The following is a 19782-nucleotide window of genomic DNA, read 5'->3' on the forward strand; positions in this document are numbered from 1 at the left end:
TCAGCTGTGTGTTTGTGACCAGCTGAGAAAGGTGTTCCCACAGCAGGGGAACAGGGCCTGACAATCAGCTGGAATATCTGTGGGAATCCACCTTTGCCTCTCTGCTGTGTAGCGTTTCTAGGCTGACAATACAATGAAGGCTTGCAGTTAGCTACAGTTTTTATAAAAATATTTCTATAATTTTTCAAAGATTGCACATCTGGGAGCAGAATACAAGGAAACACAGTTTCTGCACCTCAACAGCTCCATAAATGCAGTACTGTATTATGGTGGAACTACTGCCCATAATGTACTTATCAGTACTAAAAAAAAAAAAAAAAAAGTTCCTATTAGTTCAAGACTGGTGATTTGCATTTCAAATAACCAAGCCACAACGTATTAGAATAAACTTTTATTTACTGCTCTCAGGATCCTTATTTTACACTTTAAAGTATGCAACAAATACTGCTACATTCAAATCTATACAGATTTACTGATATATCATTCATGTTTTTACAAAACTGCATATAGATTTGGGAAATCTGTATAAGTTACTGCTATTTACATGTAGTATTCTCAGCTCTAACAACCTAGTCAAAGAATAAAACAAAGTGGGATTTTAAATATCCCGTAAGACCCATTATGTTTGTTACATAATTTACATATTTTTATAGAGATGTGCTACACGTCCTTCTTGCATATTTGTAAAGACTGTGACTAAACAGAAATTTGCTGGCCAAAGCTAGGTACTGTCATATCCTCAGATCGTATTGGTAACAAAATGTTCAAATTAGAGCAAGACAGGTATAGAAGTTTTTTAGAACCAAGTTGGCAATTCGTTTTAACCAGCACTTGCTCAAAAAAAGTTAAAATTAATACAAAAAAAAGTCCACATTTACAAAAGAAATCAAACTAATATTTATATGACAAATTGATCTACAATAAATTGCACATTGTTGGTTATGACTTTGGTTATATTGTATTAACAAGTTTGGTTTCTAGACTAACAGTGGAGAAAAAATATAAAAATGCAGCTATAGAAACTAGCATAACCTGTAAACATATTACAGAACCAAATTCTGCCCCTGGTTACATGTGCAAAACCGCCGTACAGTTCCGAGAAGTTTGCACATATCAGACTGCTGAACTTGGCCCAGAAAACCCTGTAAACATGTTCTTTATTGTTATGTAGTGCAATACTGCAAGAATGGATAATAAAGGCCTCTAACTACCAGTAACTAATACTCTGATACTCGTAAAAATTTTGCTTTAAGATTAATTTGTTGCAAAAAGGCTGAATTGAAAACATTATCCATCATTGAACTACAAATTTATCCAGAAAAAGTGATGAACACTCAATAAACCAATGACAGTATACAAATTCAGACAAAAAAAGGATAAAATTTCTCATTACAAATCAGACTCATGCTGCTTGTGTCTTATAAAAAGTCCTGATTTTGTTACAGTTTTAACAAAAGCAAGATAGAAACAAATTTTCTTAAAAAATGTGTAAGCAAGTCAACGTTCTGCAAACTGATGGCCGATGATGCAAATAAATGCTTTACAATGTTTTAGCTAATATGCTGAATTATAAGGTGCTTTGGACAGATCTGTAGCAAACAGCCTGAAGCAGCACAGATGATGGTATTGCATTACACCAAGTGTGTGTGTATTTTTAATTGATTAATAATTTCAGTTGTTTCTCTTAAAGCAGCAATTCAAATTTACAACCTCTGCAAAGATTTCTTCACAGTTTTACTTCAGTAGTTTACTGCAGGGCAGTCTGTCAAATACCGTAAGAGGCAACTGCTTAAAAACATTTTAGTTTTTGACTTACTTGGTACTGGCCCATCCAATGTATATATTGTAGTTATCAGCAAAGTACACCAAACTGTGGAAATGGCAATATCCATTTTCAAAAGTTAGTGAATTTTTTAATACTTATTTTACAAGTGATATTACGAAGATTTAATATCCATGTGGCTAAATACAACGGTAGTCCCTGGAAAATTCAAATCTGTTTGTAAACCCTTAAAATGAAGTTGCAGCACTGGACCGATACAATTTTTGTCTGCGGCTTAATCAACCCCATCAAAACCCTGAGTATTTTCAATCGCTAGGAGAAGTTTATCCCATAAATCTTCAAAGGAGTCATAAGGAGGCAAATCCAAGCGATTAAAGCTGAAAAACAGAAGAAAACTCTTTTTAAGTTTTTATCACTAACTTAAGGACATAGTTTACCTAAATTAAATACTCACCAGGTATGAGCTCTTGGCAGTTTTTCCGGGGTACCCCACTGTTCAACTGTAAACAACTGTGGTCCATTTGAACCTGCAGGGAAGAGTACTTCAATTCTCACCTGATTATAAGATTCTTTTCGTTATTAGAAATTCAAATCATGAAATATATTGTTTTTTTGTCACCCAATTCTGACTTTAGTACAGGAGCTACCTGTATGAATCAAATACAGCGCATACAATGGTCATCAATCCCAATTTACTGATACTTTTAATTATTTCTTGCTACATCTTTACTTCAAGAGACTTTTACACCTTTAACTTCAAAGTCTAAGAGCTAAAAGCATATGCATAGTATCTAGCATTGAAAATTTTATACAGAAGTGAGTTCTATAAATAAATTTTTATAAATATTTTTTTCATGTAAAAATTTAGACGTTTATCACAAAGTGCCAAGCTTTAAAACCTGGCAGACATTGTTCAGTATCTACCTTTACCTAGGCAACAACAGAGCCAAGTAACCGAAAACTTTTTGAAATGTAGTGACCATACATGTAACTCCAGAGACGTAGATAAGCACCTGAGAGAACCTGTGGCTAGCAGCTGCAGCTCCAACTACACCTGTGTCTTACAGCATGTCATAACTCAAAGTTTCTTGAATCTATCAACTAGCTCCAAGTGGATACAAAGGGCATTTTGTAACCGCTTCCTGAAGATGTTGAGAGCATTTGTGTCTCTCAAAAAAGACCATGTAATACAAAATCACTGTTTTGTCAGAGAACAGGAGGTGATCTCTGATGTTGGGTGCTATTCGACGAGGAGACCACCAATACAAATAGGAAGCTCCCAAGGAGTAGCCCTCTGCCTCTAAAATGGAACATGTGAGATATGTTTCAGATGAGTAGTAATGACGGCTGATGTATACGGCTAAAGGTACTCTACACAACACCTACAAAATTATTTTGCTTTTAGAATTCAGAGAGTCACCGTCCCTTTTTTCATGGCTTCTCCAAAATGTTTTTTTTGACTATACAAGTTGCAATTGGCAGTTCAAAAAGATTTCATTTGTGGTTTTATGGAGAAACAAAAAAAGAAGTGTATACATATTCATAATAAAATGAAATGATAATGCTAATAACAAATATGCACAGTACACCATTAACAAATGAGATCACTGCACATAAGGTTGCAGAAGTAGATTTGGAAGATATTAGCCAACACATATTAAAAAGAAAATAAACAACAGACAATACATCGCCAAAGTGAAAATAAAACAAGAGGAGAAAATCCTCCCACTACTATTAGCATACACAAAAAGGCAGGAAATAGCAACCAGTGCACAGGAACTACACTACGTACAAGTTTAGTGAAAGAATTTGACAGATGAGAGCAGACGCTGAGCACTTCATCCTAAAATATCGAGTGGGACGGATAGACGAGTAGTTGTGGGAATATTTCCAGCTCCATGGTTGTTCAGCACAAAGGGCTGGTTAGCAAAGGCAACTAGAAAGCATGCCCAGAAGAAGGATGAAGCAGAGAAGCAGCCCTATACCTGGTGATGCATTCTGCTATGCAAGACGAAGATGAAACTCCCTTTTAACAGCTACGTGGGAGTAAGCCTGTATTTTACCTGTCCAACTAATAAACTAAAGGCTGACAAGGTCGAACGGGGGCAAGGACAATAAATACAAACAAGAAAGCCCCATCTGTTCTGTTCCCTAGTTCTCAAATTTCGGGCGATTAGCCCTCCGTTTTTAGGAGCAGAACTCCCTCGCTTGACCACCAGAGGGAGACGTGCCGCTAGGAAGCGAGCCCCACGAAACGCAGCCCAGACCAGGAGCAGGCACCAAAGGGGCAGCAGCCAAAAGCCACGTACCAACGCGGGGCGCAGAAGAACCACCTACAGTTCTTCACATGCAAGCAGGTACTGGAAATGTGATTGTGCTCAGTACTGGGGTTTAGTGAGAATGGCATGCTGACCACAGTAAAGCAGAAATAACTGTAAAAGAAACAAAAAGCACTGTGCAAGATAACGGCTCATTGAATTTTTCATCAGGAGTGAACAGAACTAGAGAAATGCCAGAAGACTGCCTAAGGATATCCCAGTCCCTGGGCAGCAGGGAGCTAAGAGCTTCAACAGTTTCTTTCCATATATAATTCCTTAATTCTATCTCTGGCAGTATCTTTAGATGAATAAAAAATATCCCAGAGGCAGCAGAATTTTGATAAAGTTCCATTGTGAATGGTACGTACTGCAGCTCCAGCAGTACCATGGAACAGGTGCAACAGCAGCCACATGGCTGAAGTCCACTGCAGGCACTGTCCTTCCCATCGGAACTCACAAGTCATTCACTGATGGAATGGAAAAAAAGGTAAACCAAGTATTTAAGATGAAAACGATTGCGGGGTGAAATGAGGAAGGTGAAATAACGGCTGGTATTTGTTCATAATTCTGCTGTTTCATAAACAAATCACTGTCTTGTTTACAAAGAAGGAAATGTTTATTCAATATTCACTCATTTGCATTAGCATTTTAGCCTTAAAAAAGTAGTCTAGCAGAAAACAGTAGCTGATGGCAGCTGAAAACAGATTTCCCAGAAGCAGAAACATCCCCACCCTTTGTGGGCTGTTCTATCTGCTTGCCCACAGTCTTACCACAGTGGGCTTTCTAGCTTTGCTATTAAAGTCTACTCCCCACAGCCATCTGCTTGTTCCACCCTCAGCATGGTAGGTTCACCACTTCTCTTCTGGCTTTAACTCATGTCACTTCAGTAGTCCAATTCACAGTATATCCTTACAAACAACTGTATCTAAGTGCAGCTTGTGGGCAGATAAAAGCAGTCAGGGAACTCAAGAATCTGCAGTTAACTGCTGGTGCCAGCATGTCTTCACACTTTATGCAACAGAATCTTCTTCGAACTGACTAAGGTGTTAAACAGGGGTTTTTGCAGCTCTTTAGAGCTTCAAAATCTAGATCAATTGGAAAAGTCCTATACATTTAATAACTCTTTCTGAAAAAGAGAATTAAAATGAAGTATTTCTAGAACATGGGAAATGTGTGTGTGATCTAAGTGAGTCTTTGCTAACTTTTCTTCTTATACCTGTCAGAATACATTCATTTCAAAGCAGAAATTGAAAAAAATGTTTGATGTCAAATATCGTGAAAACTTCAGTATCATGTTTTGTTAATTAATTGTGAACACAGTCATAAGTACTCACCATACAGCTCAGCAAACCCATTCATAGGTACACGAGATGTGCCAGTAACAAATTGCAGTAATCTTATTCTCTTTTCAGAATCCATCATTAAGACTGCCTATGTATGATAATAATTACAATTAAAGATCTAGTTGAGGTTTAAATTATGATTTTACATGGAAGATTTTTTCTTTATTTTACATGTATATGAGAATATATGTATTTAATGACATATCTTGTTTACTTCTTTGCCTATTGCTAAAAGCCATTCAAGTCAACATTTTTTAATGGCACTAATAAGAATATGGTTGCTCATTTTGCAAGCTGTAAAATACTTCCCTTGAAGATTCAGCCTCTCTCTCTCTATATATATATATATTTTTTTAAGTTTCTTGATGTTATGAACTAGCAGCCAAATTCCTGTGTTTTATCAAACAGAAGACTTTAATGCCTCCTTAGTACAGCAATGCCACAGAGAACTACACAGAAATATTCAACCCCAGATTTTTTTTTTCAAGTAATTTATCAGTAGCGTATTATATTCTTACCATGCATCTCATGTATGGTTTTCTTACCAACTTTCTCAGGAGTTTTAGTGTACAAATATTTACCTAACTACTGGTGAATCACATGATAACCTAACATAGTTGAAAGTTGAAAAGCAGCAGCTTTTGAACAGGTTTTCTTGTTAAAATAAAATAAAATTAAATTAAAAAAAAAAAAAAAAAGAATTTCATGATACCTTCCAGAACCATTGTATTACTTGATGGTTTACATTGTAGCCATTTTTGTATTTTGTATGTAGTTTCCAATCAGCCACATCCACATCTCCCAGTCCACACATTAACAACTACATAAATAAATAGGAAAAAAAAACAACAACAATCAAACCAAGGAAAGTGTAAGTCAGTAACATTAACTTCCAGCGTATTTTGTTTTCCCTTCCATGATATACTTACCTCCAGCTCATTTTCATCAAAAATTTTAATCAGATCCTGAGGTATTAGTTCAAAAAAGCCCTAAAAAAGGTGAGGGAAGTTGACAATATTTAAGCATTGTCATTTACGAAGAATTATATTTTAGTTTTAGTAAATAGAGTTTAAGCTAAACATGAAATACAGATCTTCGGACACCAGCAGTCCCCTGTGTGATTATAGTACCCTTAATTCTGACATATTTCACATTTCTTTACCGTGCTCCACTCAATGGTGAACGTGGAACTTTGAAAGTCATATATGTAATATTACTTACACAAATATGGATAAGCCAACTAGTTTAATTTAATCCTATTAGTCTGATCTCTTTTTTATTTTTCAGAATTCATTAAATAATTTGCACTACTGTTAAGGCTGTCAGCCAGGATTGGAAAATAAGCCAACCTTTCCATATGAATTAAACATCTCAGTAAACATTTACCAAAATTACCCAAGACTGAGAAAATTCAAAGAGTGCCCTATAACAAAACTACCTACGGGTATTTAGGATGTCACATTCTAAAAAATTTTTCTTAAGATTATATGCAACAAATTCTAAAAATGCCTTTTGTATTTAAAATTTTACCTCTTTAAAGGCTGCCATTTGTTTTTGTACTCTGCTCACAAATCTCCACTGTATTACAAGACTGTAAAAAAAATTGAACATTTTAAATAAAAACAATTTATACACAAAACAACTGCATTTTGTTACTATAGCCAACACATAACCCCAATTATCAGAGGGACTATCCAGCAAGATATACTGCACAGTGACCACTACTTACTGAATATAGTCTCTCTTGTTCTTGTTGGTGACAACTATCTCTGATCCACCACTTTTCAGTTCATGTTGATGGGTCTAAATGTGGTACAGAGAATTAGCCTTATATGAGACACATACGTAACAGTTCATGCATTAATATTAGGTAATTTAGGTACCTTTGAATACAGAATTTGATATATATTAGAAACAGAACCAGTTTCACAGGTCGCTTGAATAAATGGATTTTTTTCCCTAATGTATTATTCAGGGATACCAGAGTACAGTGTGGCAATGATGATTTTCTTTGACCTGCTCCAATAAGATTGGAGCTGCTCTTAAATTTGTACACAGGTTTTCAGTAGTGCTGGCGTCACTAACTGCACATCCAATAACCAGGCCTTTTTTCCAGACTTCCAGTAAAAACACTTACAGAACAGTTCCAGCAATGACCCCAGTAAATAAGTGAATCTATATGCATATCAGTTACTTAATGATTCATGCCACCAGAACCTCAGTAGACAAATACCTGATTTTCCAATTTATTACAAATGTGCTTTTTCATACTCCTATTTGGGATGTTCTTTAGTTACACAAGACCGCAAAGGCTTATTATCCTACTTAAATCTTACTGGCACCTCTAAGTTGGAAATACCTATGGTATTTCTATGTGACCTGCATCTCAGACAACATTCTATATAACACTAACTGGTTTATTCCATAGTTATCTTGTACAGCTTAAAACAAACAAACAAAAAACCGCACCCACACTATTATTATTTCAGGGAAATATACAACTCCAGTCATTTCCAGAAGGGCACATCCTTTCAGCAAATCACGTAAGAACAATCTATCCCTAGATTAAGTAATGTGTATATGGATATTTTAGTCTTAGTTGCATTCACAGCAACAGCTAGCTACATTTCAACACAAGTATTAAGAAAAAAGCACAAGCTATTGTTTTTAAGGCTGTGCTTTTTTCCAAGTCACGTCACTGCCAGACTAACAAAGCACTGAATGAGCACGTGCCAGCGAAAAGGAAGAAGCTGAGTAAACAAACCAACAAGACCCAGTGATGGATTTTTTTTAAGGTGTTCTTAATACCATAAAGATAAAATCAGCTAATTTCACAGGTCAAATGTTTTTTGTCATTTGTCTATTCTGCATAACATAAGCATACTAACCTGTCCAAAAAGTTCTTCATCAACTATAAATCTAAGGTCCAGCTCTGCTGGATCATTTTCAAGAATCCATCTCAGAGAATTGTAATATTCACTATCCTAAAAGAGAAAATTACAAGTTTAATGAATGAATACAGATTTATTTGAAGTAGACACAGCAAAAATCAGTGTTTCTTAAACTGATACCAACTGGATTAAAAAGCTTCTGATCTTTTGCAGACCAAGTGCAATAGTGATTTCATTATATTTAACTGTCAAAGCCAGCAACAAATCTTCTCTACTAAAGGGAGAATTGTTCCAAGGACCTTGAAAAGCAGATATATCGGAAAGCTTCTAGCAATGAATCCTCAACAGAATAGCGTATAGCTTAATATTTGGGGAAAAAAATGTGAAATAACATATTTAATTGCATTTTATATATGACAAATATTTTCCAAGCATAAACTATAGATCAGATTTTCTCCTGTTTCTTTCATTCACTATCGTCAATATTCTCATGGGGACATGACAAACTAGAACGTAACATTCCCTTTCCAGATACAGTACTACATGGGGTCTGGGCTTTTGCATTAGGAAAAGCTTGTTTAAAGAAGCACAGATGTACAGGACAATGATGGGAAACCTTTCAGTGTTTGGTGTTTAGTTTTAGACCTGTGCCAGTCTAACTACTTTGGTGCCAGGAGGTGGCACTAGTATGAATGGTGTTCCAGCATCAGCCTTTGAAGAGGCCTATGAGGTTTACAAACCGATGTCATGCCTAGCTGGTACCTGGGTATTTATTTTACGCATATTTTGAGCTTATGTCTTCTACAGCTCTGATGTAGACATTCCTGCTGCAGTACAGCTCAAAGAAAAACAGCCAAATAAAACAAAATTCCATCAGTATTTAAACTGGATGCACAAGCTAGCAATTCTGAAAAAGGCTGCTCAAATTTAAGGATGAGAGGAGTGCTGTCAGTTTGACAATGATTATATTTAATCATTAATGTCTCAACCTCAGGAATTGTTGAGAAACATACTTAGCTGGTTAGTTATTAAAACACAACAACTTGCGCTTCTTAAAAGCACAGTTATTGTAAGCATCAGGAACAAAGAATGGAACAAATAAATACTTCTTGTTTCCTTTACCAGATAGCAACTGCTCAAATTTGAGTAACAGATTAAAGAGATTGAATAGTAAATCACTCTGCCACAGCTGCTCTAGGTAAGAACCATTATCAAGGAAACAAACAAAATTTAGCAAGAGGCTGTTTTCCTCTGAAAATAGCATACTGAATTACTAATAAATATTTTCAACCTCTGGAAGTTTAAGTAATATGTTTCTGTTTAATAATCAAAATACACAAACTAATTTAAAAAACATGGTGGCACGGGAATCCCAGAGATGTTAGTATTTATATTAAATTCTAAGAATCTTACTGTCAAGAATATGTTTAGAAACATCAAAAAGTTTAGCATCAAGTTTTCAATACAGCTTAACTGACTTAGAACAGAGTTTAGGTCTGTCTGTTTTCCATTGGAAGTTTTAATTCCTATGCAACTTAGTTTTATTAAGGCTGTATCCTAAAATTTCCTTGAATTGTGCACTTGCAACCTTCACAATGTCATTAAAGATATATAGGAAAAACTTAACATGAAAACCTAACATGTAACATAACATATGAGATAAGGTAAATTACATACCACAGACTCCATATCATGAAGTGTTATTGGTTTTTGTAGCATCATCTTGTAAAAAGGACGAATAAAAAAGGCTTTAAAGAAGAACAAATAAATTGAACAGTAGGTAACAAAACACAAGATGTGCACAATATTAATCTAAACATCATATTATATAAAATAAATACTAACCATCCAGAAGTTTGCCATGGTAAACAGCCATTCCAGCTACTCGACCTATAAACTTGAAATATGAGAGATGATCTTCATTGCAGAGTCCAGAGTTTGGGTTGATCTGCAGAGTATAGTTATCGCTGAAGTTGAGGGAAGTGGCAGGAAAGAGAAACAAAAACACAAATTTTTGTACTATTAGAATGGTTCCACATTAGAAGATCTGAAAGAAATCATTAATTAAATCAGATATAACTTTTCATGAAGTTAAAGGAAAAAAAAAAAGTATTTGGATTAGGTAATCACTAACCTAATAATTAACTAATACTCAATGGAAAATTCTATTAGCTTAGCAGAATTAACAGTTTTTAAACACCACAAACTACCTCTGAAAGTTAGAGATATACCAAAGAGAAGTGCTTAACTTTAAAGGAGTCAGAATAATATTCTCAGCATTATATTTAAATATTGGCTCTTTGTACTGTAGATGTAGATGGTTGCAGGTGTACCTTTGTCTATGTAAAGATGACATGGCTTACCACTGAAAAAAATACTGGTATTGTTTCCACAATATTCTTCTGACAAGCTAAGAACTAGTTACAGAACATTTCAGTTTTTATCAACTAAACCCTCACATGGTTTAGGAGGGAGAAGAAAGGAGAGAAAAAGTAATTCAATTCTCAAAGTACATAGGAGAAATAGAATCTGTCTCCTTAACTTAAGTCTTCTGGACCTGCATTACTTACGTAGCTGAATATTCAAATAATCCATAATAAGGATTAAACATTTCCTTAGAGAGAAGGAAGAACCATTCCCTGGCCACTCCTCCATAGTCTAAACCTTTTTCACCATCAAACTCAATCCAGAGTCTCGCTTTAAGGAAATCTGCTCTCTTTACAGCTATAATTCTTCTATAAGAATCCTCAAGGATTGTTGTGCGATGAATTTTCATTTCAAATCTGTTTGGAATATCACTCTAAAAAATAAGAAACAAAAATAAATAAGAAATCAGAACGATGGGACAAAGAAGTATTCCTACAATATTTAAAGCAAAATCAACCTACTTAGAATTTGAAGTCACAGGAACAAGCTACAAGGTTTTTATTTACTTTCATATATGAAAAAGTTTAAACAAAGAAATATCCAAGGAGCTCATAACTTGCTGCTGAGCTTTCAGAGAAAGTCCGCTATAAACCTGGGATAAAACTTCGCTGAAGTATTAAATCATTACATGAGAACAGAATATATTCTTGGTTTCACTTGTTTTCAGCCAGTTTACTTCAACAATTACCTTAGGCAAAATTCAGTAATTCATAAAAATGGAACAAAGTTTCAACCCATTTTGCCAGATTACAATGATGCAATGAAACTCAATATATTTCAGATTTCAAAGAACTAGTCATATGCTGCATGGAAAGAATGGATTTTTGAATGCAGAAATGCCCAAATGAGGGGGAAAAAATAGAATGCTGCCTTTAAATCTAATGCTTATTTATATGCAAAACTAGCTTGGTCCAAGATGCAAATAAAAAATAATTAAGTTGGGGTGATTAGAGTGCACTATTTGACATTTTCTAAACTGCAAAATAATGTACAATACTATATATGAAATTTACAAAGTGGCTGAAATACACAGGTCTGTCTCATCATGTCAGAAAGCAAAAGAGTACAAACATCTTGAATTGCAAATCAACGTTTCAGAAAAGAACTTCAAAGAATAGTAAAAATCATTTCTAAACCTAAATGTAACTCATTAAAATAGTATTCAGTAAGTCAATCTCAATTTAAATCAACCTATTACTTTAATTACCATTTAGATAGTTTTGAATGCTTAAAAGGCACTGGTAACGTAGGGTTTACAATCTACACATGTATTTCTTAAATTGCTACGATTATATTGTAGGCACAAGCTGTCTATCACTTCTCAGATTAGGGTAATACCGTTTGAATAGATGGCAAACTTGTTTTAACTATGAACACAACACAATAGATGTGTATGTAATTACAATCTACAGGTCAGCTCAAAATGCATGTGTTTCAGAAAGGCTAGAGACAAATTTGGTAGTGAAGAGGTGAAATACAGGTCTAAACTCAATGGCTATTATTTTACATAAATATAAAATTATAAATATAATATCTATAATGTTATATAAATATAAGAATATATATAAAATAAAATAACACCCAAGGATACTGAATTCAATGGCAATTGTGCAGAGATGTACTGTTATCTGGATATCCAGATGCTAAGTGTTATAAACATACTTGTCACTGCCAGTTTAAGAAAAACGTGCAAACAAGATTTATAAATTTAAGATTTTAAGGCTCTAACAATTTATTAGTCATCTAGCCTGATCACATTTCTATCTGGACAGTTTAAAATCCATTTAGAGAATTTCTATTTCCATATTTTGACTTCCAAAAACTATTATATGCTGTATCAAAGATTTCCCAATTTTTCTGCTGACAGGCTACTTCTATGCTAATGTTTTAATCTTTTTAAAATTTCTGCTTTTCAGTTAGATTGCTTTCAGACTCATGTCTCCATAGTCAAAAACCTCACCATTAGATTAAACACTAATTGTAATCAAGTTGTTGCTTCGTAAGTGCATTTGTAATCAGAAAGTCCTTCTAACATTCTCTAAGCAGGTTAAAGAAATTCCATTTATTTTTACTGGAACCTAAGCTTTCCTATGTTTAGGGGCACACATTTCTTAACCTTCTGCTAGACTGCTGCTGATTACTAACCTGTTTCTTCAATTTCTTTCTGAAGAACTCATATTTCCGCTTATAGTCTCTGGAGTAAGGCACAGCCTTTGAAAAAAAAAAAAGTGAAGAAAAAAACTGTAAAACTGCTTTAGATACTCTAACAATTAATGTAAGAAACCAGTCTATATTTGTAAAACAAAAAATGTTTAAGTTATGAGAAAACAAGAATACATATTTTTACTAAGTATGAAGGGTATTTTCAATTTATCAATCTATGGACAGCTCAAAACATCTGAAATGAAAAGTGCTGCTTTGTTCAAAACATTTGTTCTATCAGTTCCATAGAATTTATTCTATACTTCACTATAACTGATGTAACTGATTAAAATCATTGACTTGCCCAGATCAAAATGCCGAAATGTCTGGTGACGTATATAACGCATAATCTTTCCTTGCTGTATCATGGCTACAAACACCTCTATTTTCCATGGACAGAGAAGGTTGTTTACATATGTGGGCTATTAATAAACACAGATATCAGTTGAACACTAAAACCCATCTATAATTATAATGTGTACCATCTTTGCAATTAGTCCTGGTAATTTTGAACTTCAGATTAAGAATCAAGGCTAGATAATTATTTTTCAGTTGGAAATTAGTTTCATTCCTTTAAAAGCCATTTTCTTGCTGAAATGATTTTTATTTCTGGCATTTAAAGACCACTTCCACAGAAAGCCTGTGAATAATCTCTCAAGAAATAAAAATGCCTTGTTCAAATACCATGGAAGTTGTGCCTTCTAGACCATGGTACCTGATAAATGATGAGAGTTTGTTTGGATTCTATTACACAGTTTTCAAGAGTATGATTAAAGCTACATAAACAGAACTTACTGGTCCAGTTATTGCCACATTCTGCAGTCGAGGATCCTCCCATTGTGTTTTCTTTGTATCTGCAAGGCATTTCATAATTTTTTATGCTAATTTAGATAACATTAGCAAATAAAATTATGAGTGGTAGGAGAACAGTACATTGTACATACTGTGGTTTATGAAGAATACTCTTCCGTCTGTGTGAGTTCTCTCTTCCCAACCTGGCTATAAAAAGGAGACACTTTTTATACAAATTTCTAACCATACCGTTTGCATAGAAACCAAGGTGATCTGCAGTTGTGTGGATTCCCCCCCATCCCACACATCTATTCTCAACACTGGAATTCAAAATTTAGTGTTTTTGTTGTTGTTGTTTTTGTATGAAAAAAGCAGGCTGCATTTTTTTCATGTACAAGTTTTGATAGTGCTAATTTAAACTAAATTGTTATATCTACAAAACAAGTAAAATGGTTTACTTACTGGTAATGGCCCTAGATCTACTGGATCTAGGGAAGTTTTCCTCCTCAGATGAGCAGGAATTTTCAGTCTTGGATCTTCCTTTGAAAGCAAAATAACAAGCATGTTAAAATTGTTTTGAGGTTTGTGTTGTTTTAATTTTGTTTTTCTCCTTGTTAGCATTCATGTAGAGAAAATGCCTAGTACCAAGATAACTGTTGCATATTCTACAGCTAGGTGATTCCTTGCGGATTCTCAGCCTTCTAGTACTTTACAATCATAATCTTTTACTCAAATTTATTCAAATTCTCTCACTTTTTGAAATATTAAAAATTCCCTCACTCAACTCAGTTTTTGTGTAATTGAGAAAATTAATCTTTCCAAAGGGTTTCTGGGACATCTTATACTTCTATGGTTTGTTTGTTTTTCATTTTGTGGTTTGTGTTGTGGGGGGTGGGAGGAAAAATTTTTGTATTAACTGATGTCTTTCCATAATCCTGAAAAAAATAACATTCACTTTGAATCAATTTCATGTATTTCTTTATATTTCCCTTTCATCCAACAGTAATACTGACCTACTTTTCAAATGCCTAAGACAATCTAATAGCACTGAGTAGCGGTGTGCAGCGCCACTCCGTGGAGCCATAGCTGTACAACACCCTCATCCATACTGCAGCTGCACCTGACCTGCTTCAAGAATCCACAGAAGTTTGCATTGTGTGCTATACTGCGTGTGACAGGCTCAAGGTAATGGATTTCTTGCTGGAAGGTAAGTTTACAGATCTGATTTCTATGAACAGTGCATATAAGCTATCACAGTTCTACAGCTATGACGGAAACGTCATTTAGGAGATGCATTACATCTGCAAAACTCATTCCCATACATGTTTTCCTCCTTCCAAGCTAAACTTTCAAGTGATAATACAGTCTGTAAAATTCATGATGTTGTACTCGTGAAAAGTATTTTAAATGACTTTGCATTTCTGTCACATACGCTCCTTAACAGAGACAACACAGCTATTTTGCCTGAATGTGAAATGTCAGCATCACACCATCTTTGCTGACAAATCACACTCACATTTGTAGTCTTTTTTCTTTCCTTTTTTTTTTTTTTAAAAAAAAAAAAAAGGAAAGATGCCAGCAATGAAATCTTGACACTGAAGAAATCCATATAATCTTGCTGAAAGCAGCAAAACTTTGAATTGAAAGGAACTAGAATTTCAGTCCATGAAAATAGTTTTCCATTACCCATGTTGTAGTTTTGGTATTGTGGTCAATAAAGAATGGTCTCCCATTGGGTGCATGTCGAACTTCCCAGCCTTTAGGGAGAAAACCTTGCTCCATTTCAGGCTGCTGATTAGAAGACTGTTGTGGTAAATCACTTGATGTTGCTTGTGGTTGTCTTGCTATAGAAGTACTTTGTGCAGTTGACAACTGACCTGCTTCCACAGCAACCTATGGACAAAAGACAAAAAAAACATAAGCCGTTTAAGGGCAACGTATTTCTTCTGTTAAGGTACCAATATTTCTTGACTCATGAAAGCAGTTGCATAAAGCAAATGCCAGATCTGTTTATCAACAACATTAACTAACAATCACAGACTATGCTCCCAAAGACAAAGTTTTTCAGGCTTCTCCAACAGCTATCACACTCCAGAAGGCTTTCCTGGTACATTAATTGTAGAGGGACTTGCTGTAAGTATTACTGTTCCTAGCTCTAGCTGCATTCCCTCAGGTATTTTGTGTGGTACTTTATCATTTTATGCCTTTCAAATATTTCATTTCAAAGAGATCTCTAAACTTTACTTTTATTATGTGAGGTGATTAAAAGGTTACATGAGTGAAAACATCAATAATTAGAATACAGAAAGTACCTGTACAACTGGTTTTATCCAAGTAGTAGTTCTACAATTGTGATCTATATAGTATGACCTCCCTTTTTCATCTTGTCTTTCTTCCCAGCCTGGCGGTAATCCAGACGAAGTAGGCAGTAACTAAATATTAATGATAACACAAGAACAACAGTTACAAAAACTATGAAACTAACTATGAAAAGGCTTTCCTCTGCTTAATTAACAACAACAGAAAAAACAACAGTAGGCTCATGATTTACTATCAATTGGATAAAATGGAACAGAAGTACTTAAATACTTACTGAACTATGAAGTGACCGAATCATTTTACTCATTTATTTTTAATTCAAGCTCCTCATCTAAAAGGATTAATGGTTTAGGCATGGCTGATCCAGCCCTGTACTTCTCGCTATGAACTCATTTCAAGTTTGCAGTGTCACCATGAAAACATAGTATAAGGATGATGGTACAGCTTTTATTATAAAGCAAGCAATTTTAAAAAGAAAATGTCACCGGCAGATGACTTCCTTCTGCAAGCTCAATTCATGCATTAAATTAATGTTAAAGTGAACACATGAAGCTGGAAGAAGGAAGCTTTACCAATGAACTAAGATCTTGTTAGACTCTCATAATTGCTATTTGTTCAGGACAGCTACAAGAAGGACATTATACATAGCTAAAAAAAAGTTTTACATCCTCCAACTTCTGTGCTACACAAGCCTGTGTTTTTTGGACAATGACATACCACTGGATGTGCAGGTTGCTCTTCAACTCTGTATGTTTGCAGACTACCTCTTCTGCCAGAATGGTTCTTGAAGTAGGGGAGAGGAATGACATACTAAGTGTTATTATAACTTTAAGGAGAACAGCAAACAGTCAACAAGGAATATCACACTTAAAAATTACAGTTTTCATCTTGAACAAAGTGTCTTATTCATTTTGAAACACCTATTTAATATAATATTTTGTAAATTAATATAACATTACTAGAAATATTAAGTGTCTATTGTAACTTCAAAGAAAATTTTTAAAAAAGGTTTGTGAAACTTCTGAAAACAATAGCCATTTTGGCATGTAAAACATTAGTTACTTGCAACCAGTTTTATTACAATTGAATTTCCAATATACAACTTAGTGCATTATCTTTTGGTAGACTAAAGCCTAGATACATCAGAGCCAACACAACTTTACAGAGAGCAGATTAAATCAATAGTAAGATATGAGAGTCTGAGATACCCACTTTCCAAGAAAGGTGATGCAATTCCTATAGCTTGCATAGGCATATGCTTTTTTGCCTAGAGGTATTTTTTAGATCTCATCTGCTACAATTAAGCAACTGTACTTCATCTTGCTCTAGAAGTTCCAAAATTATTTAAAGGCTTATTCCCTATCAATGTAGCCTTTTAGGATATTTCAAAGAGAAAGTATGTTTTTAAATTTCTTTTCTGGGGTGTAGGGAAGGTTGTGGAGGTGAGGGGATGCAATACCGTCACTTCTAATTGGCTGTTGCAAATAACTTGAACATCTGCTTCCTCCTTTGCTTAAGCTACCCACGAAGCGAGCTGAAGTAACATTTTCCATAGGATTCTGAATACATCAAGTCTTTTTGCTCTCATTTTGCTATTTCCAGAAACACTGGATATGCCTTTGCACAATCTCACAAAAAAATACCTTCAATTCATACTTTGAATGGCAGTCTGAGCATCACAAAAACTGATGATTTCATTTAAATAGCAAGATCTACATATTAGATGGTCTGGGTCACCTCTGTAGGCTTTCCTCAATGGACAGTGGTTTTCTTAAGTCATGTATTTATATATATCAGTTTACAAGGCCGTTTGTGAGGTTCAAGTTTCACAAGACAGCTGAGCTTATTTAATTGCTTACTGCCACCAAAAAGACAAGTCTCACTCCTTGCCGTATCCTCCTGCTACTTTGCCTTTGCTGGTATAGCATTTCTTAGACAACCTAGGGTGCTGTTCCAGCTTGCTAAAACAGCAAAAAACAGAGTTAGAGAGAAAAAGTAAGTGTTTTCTGCTGGTTTAGCCACCTGAATGGACTCACTGGGAGGTCAGATAGGTTTCACAGTTGGAGCAAAGGTTGTAGAACTGTAAGAGTGAGGTCCCCTTCTCACTGCTATGTAGTCATCAGGTTTACTCAGCCCAGTCATAAAACCTTATCCCAATATTCACAATAAAAAAATCAGTTATTTTTAAACTTGTCCTAGGGGAAAAAGTGAACAGTACAGAACTATTCCCCTAGATATCAAAATAATCATAGACAGCTTTCTTTATCTATGCTTTTCAGCAGTAATCAACCCAGCATAATACTAGAATAAGAGGTAGATTTAGAAGCTGAAGAATAGCTGACAAGTCTGTTTTAGTTTTAGGCAAAAATTCCTGTGCCCTATAAGTAAAGTGGTAAACAATAAAATGGTTGCTTAAATGGGCTTCTATAGTAAAATTACTCTTAATTTCTCAACACCTGTGATAAAATTAAGCATATATTGATTAATACAAAGTATTCATGCATCTACTTCTAGCAGTAGTAACACATTGTGTAAAATATTCTAAATTATTTCCATATGAACAACAAGAAAATAATTTACCACGTAGGCTGTTGACTGGCCAGTAGCCGAACTTCCAGAGGTAGTAAGTCTGGTATTCAACTCTTCTGCAAGATGAGTCTGTATATCACAATTATTCTGTGGGAGAGGTATTTGAGGGTTCTCATTGCTATACATTGTTGCCTCATCTTCAGTTATAATTTCCCAGCTCTTTAAATAGAAAACAGGGGAAAAAAAAACATTTTTAGGAGTAGTTGTAAGTTACCGATATTTAAAACAAGTTTTAGACTGAAGTTAAAAACCTACCTGCATTTCAGAAACATTTAGAAATATTTGTTTTTACCTCAGGGGAATCTCTGTTGTCTAGATTTTCAGTATCCTCTGATATCTGTCGACGATGAGTGAATACATGCTGGGCTTCCAGCTGCATGTTACCGATATCTGCAACAGCTACGTTGTCCCTGTTGAAAAAAAATTATATATATATATATATATGTATATATATATGTATATGTATGTATCAGCATACATAGTCATTTCACCTTCCGACAACAAAAACATACATTATAGTCATTTTGGAAGAAAAAAAGAGAAGCAGTCACAAGCTATACAGATTAATGTAATCTGTTTAAAGAAAAGTATTCATGTTGATAAGAAGTGTAAGTAAAACTGAAGAGCCAGATAGCATCTCAGGTATTGTTTTTGTAATTCACATGCTAAGGGACAAAATCTGGAGGAAAAAAAAGAAGTTCCTTTCATTACTATAATTATTTCTTACAATTGTGACCAGTTTCAATTTGAATATCAACTTCCAGAGAGCAGGAAGGGTGCTGTGCAGTTAAACTGACTGCTAGTCAATGACCATTGCACATTGGCTTGAAGATCACAATGTCAAACGGGCTCTACTGATTTTCAAGTTATATATTTTCCAGTTCCCCTTGCTTTCAGTGTAGACTGAAAATTAATGGAAGGCTTGAATTTTCAGGACAAAAGACTTACTGAGCAGTTGGTCTTTTCCACTGTGTTCTCCTGAATTCATGATTGACATAATAGGTCCTGCCGAGGATGTCTTGCCTTTCTTCCCAGCCTGAAGGCAGTGGAGGAGATTCCTGCTGCTGCTGTTGTGGCTGGTTAGCAGCATCCGGTTGGTCCAATATAATCCACCCAGG

The 19782-nt window shown here is 34.8% G+C and overlaps 1 protein-coding gene across 2 annotated transcripts in view; it reads right to left on the reverse strand.

Annotated features, from left to right (window-relative positions):
- Positions 1 to 376: 376 nt before the first annotated feature.
- The window catches only part of NEDD4 (NEDD4 E3 ubiquitin protein ligase), a 48890-nt gene continuing 29484 nt past the window's right edge, over positions 377 to 19782 (reverse strand). For both annotated transcript variants that reach the window (XM_035335755.1, XM_035335754.1), the window contains 21 exons: positions 19613 to 19782; positions 18957 to 19074; positions 18656 to 18823; positions 16793 to 16858; positions 16069 to 16188; positions 15443 to 15649; positions 14219 to 14296; positions 13909 to 13963; positions 13760 to 13818; positions 12908 to 12973; positions 10906 to 11135; positions 10181 to 10302; positions 10013 to 10083; positions 8333 to 8428; positions 7174 to 7247; positions 6975 to 7035; positions 6374 to 6433; positions 6157 to 6264; positions 5436 to 5532; positions 2238 to 2310; positions 377 to 2160 (listed from right to left, as the gene is read on the reverse strand). In XM_035335755.1, the coding sequence (XP_035191646.1) occupies positions 2058 to 2160; positions 2238 to 2310; positions 5436 to 5532; positions 6157 to 6264; positions 6374 to 6433; positions 6975 to 7035; positions 7174 to 7247; positions 8333 to 8428; positions 10013 to 10083; positions 10181 to 10302; positions 10906 to 11135; positions 12908 to 12973; positions 13760 to 13818; positions 13909 to 13963; positions 14219 to 14296; positions 15443 to 15649; positions 16069 to 16188; positions 16793 to 16858; positions 18656 to 18823; positions 18957 to 19074; positions 19613 to 19782 (2202 nt within the window). In that variant the 3' untranslated portion in view covers positions 377 to 2057. The remainder of the gene's footprint in view (positions 2161 to 2237; positions 2311 to 5435; positions 5533 to 6156; positions 6265 to 6373; positions 6434 to 6974; positions 7036 to 7173; positions 7248 to 8332; positions 8429 to 10012; positions 10084 to 10180; positions 10303 to 10905; positions 11136 to 12907; positions 12974 to 13759; positions 13819 to 13908; positions 13964 to 14218; positions 14297 to 15442; positions 15650 to 16068; positions 16189 to 16792; positions 16859 to 18655; positions 18824 to 18956; positions 19075 to 19612) is intronic.

This window comes from Oxyura jamaicensis, chromosome 10 (assembly GCF_011077185.1).
Source record: "Oxyura jamaicensis isolate SHBP4307 breed ruddy duck chromosome 10, BPBGC_Ojam_1.0, whole genome shotgun sequence".
NCBI classification, from domain to species: Eukaryota; Metazoa; Chordata; class Aves; order Anseriformes; family Anatidae; genus Oxyura; species Oxyura jamaicensis.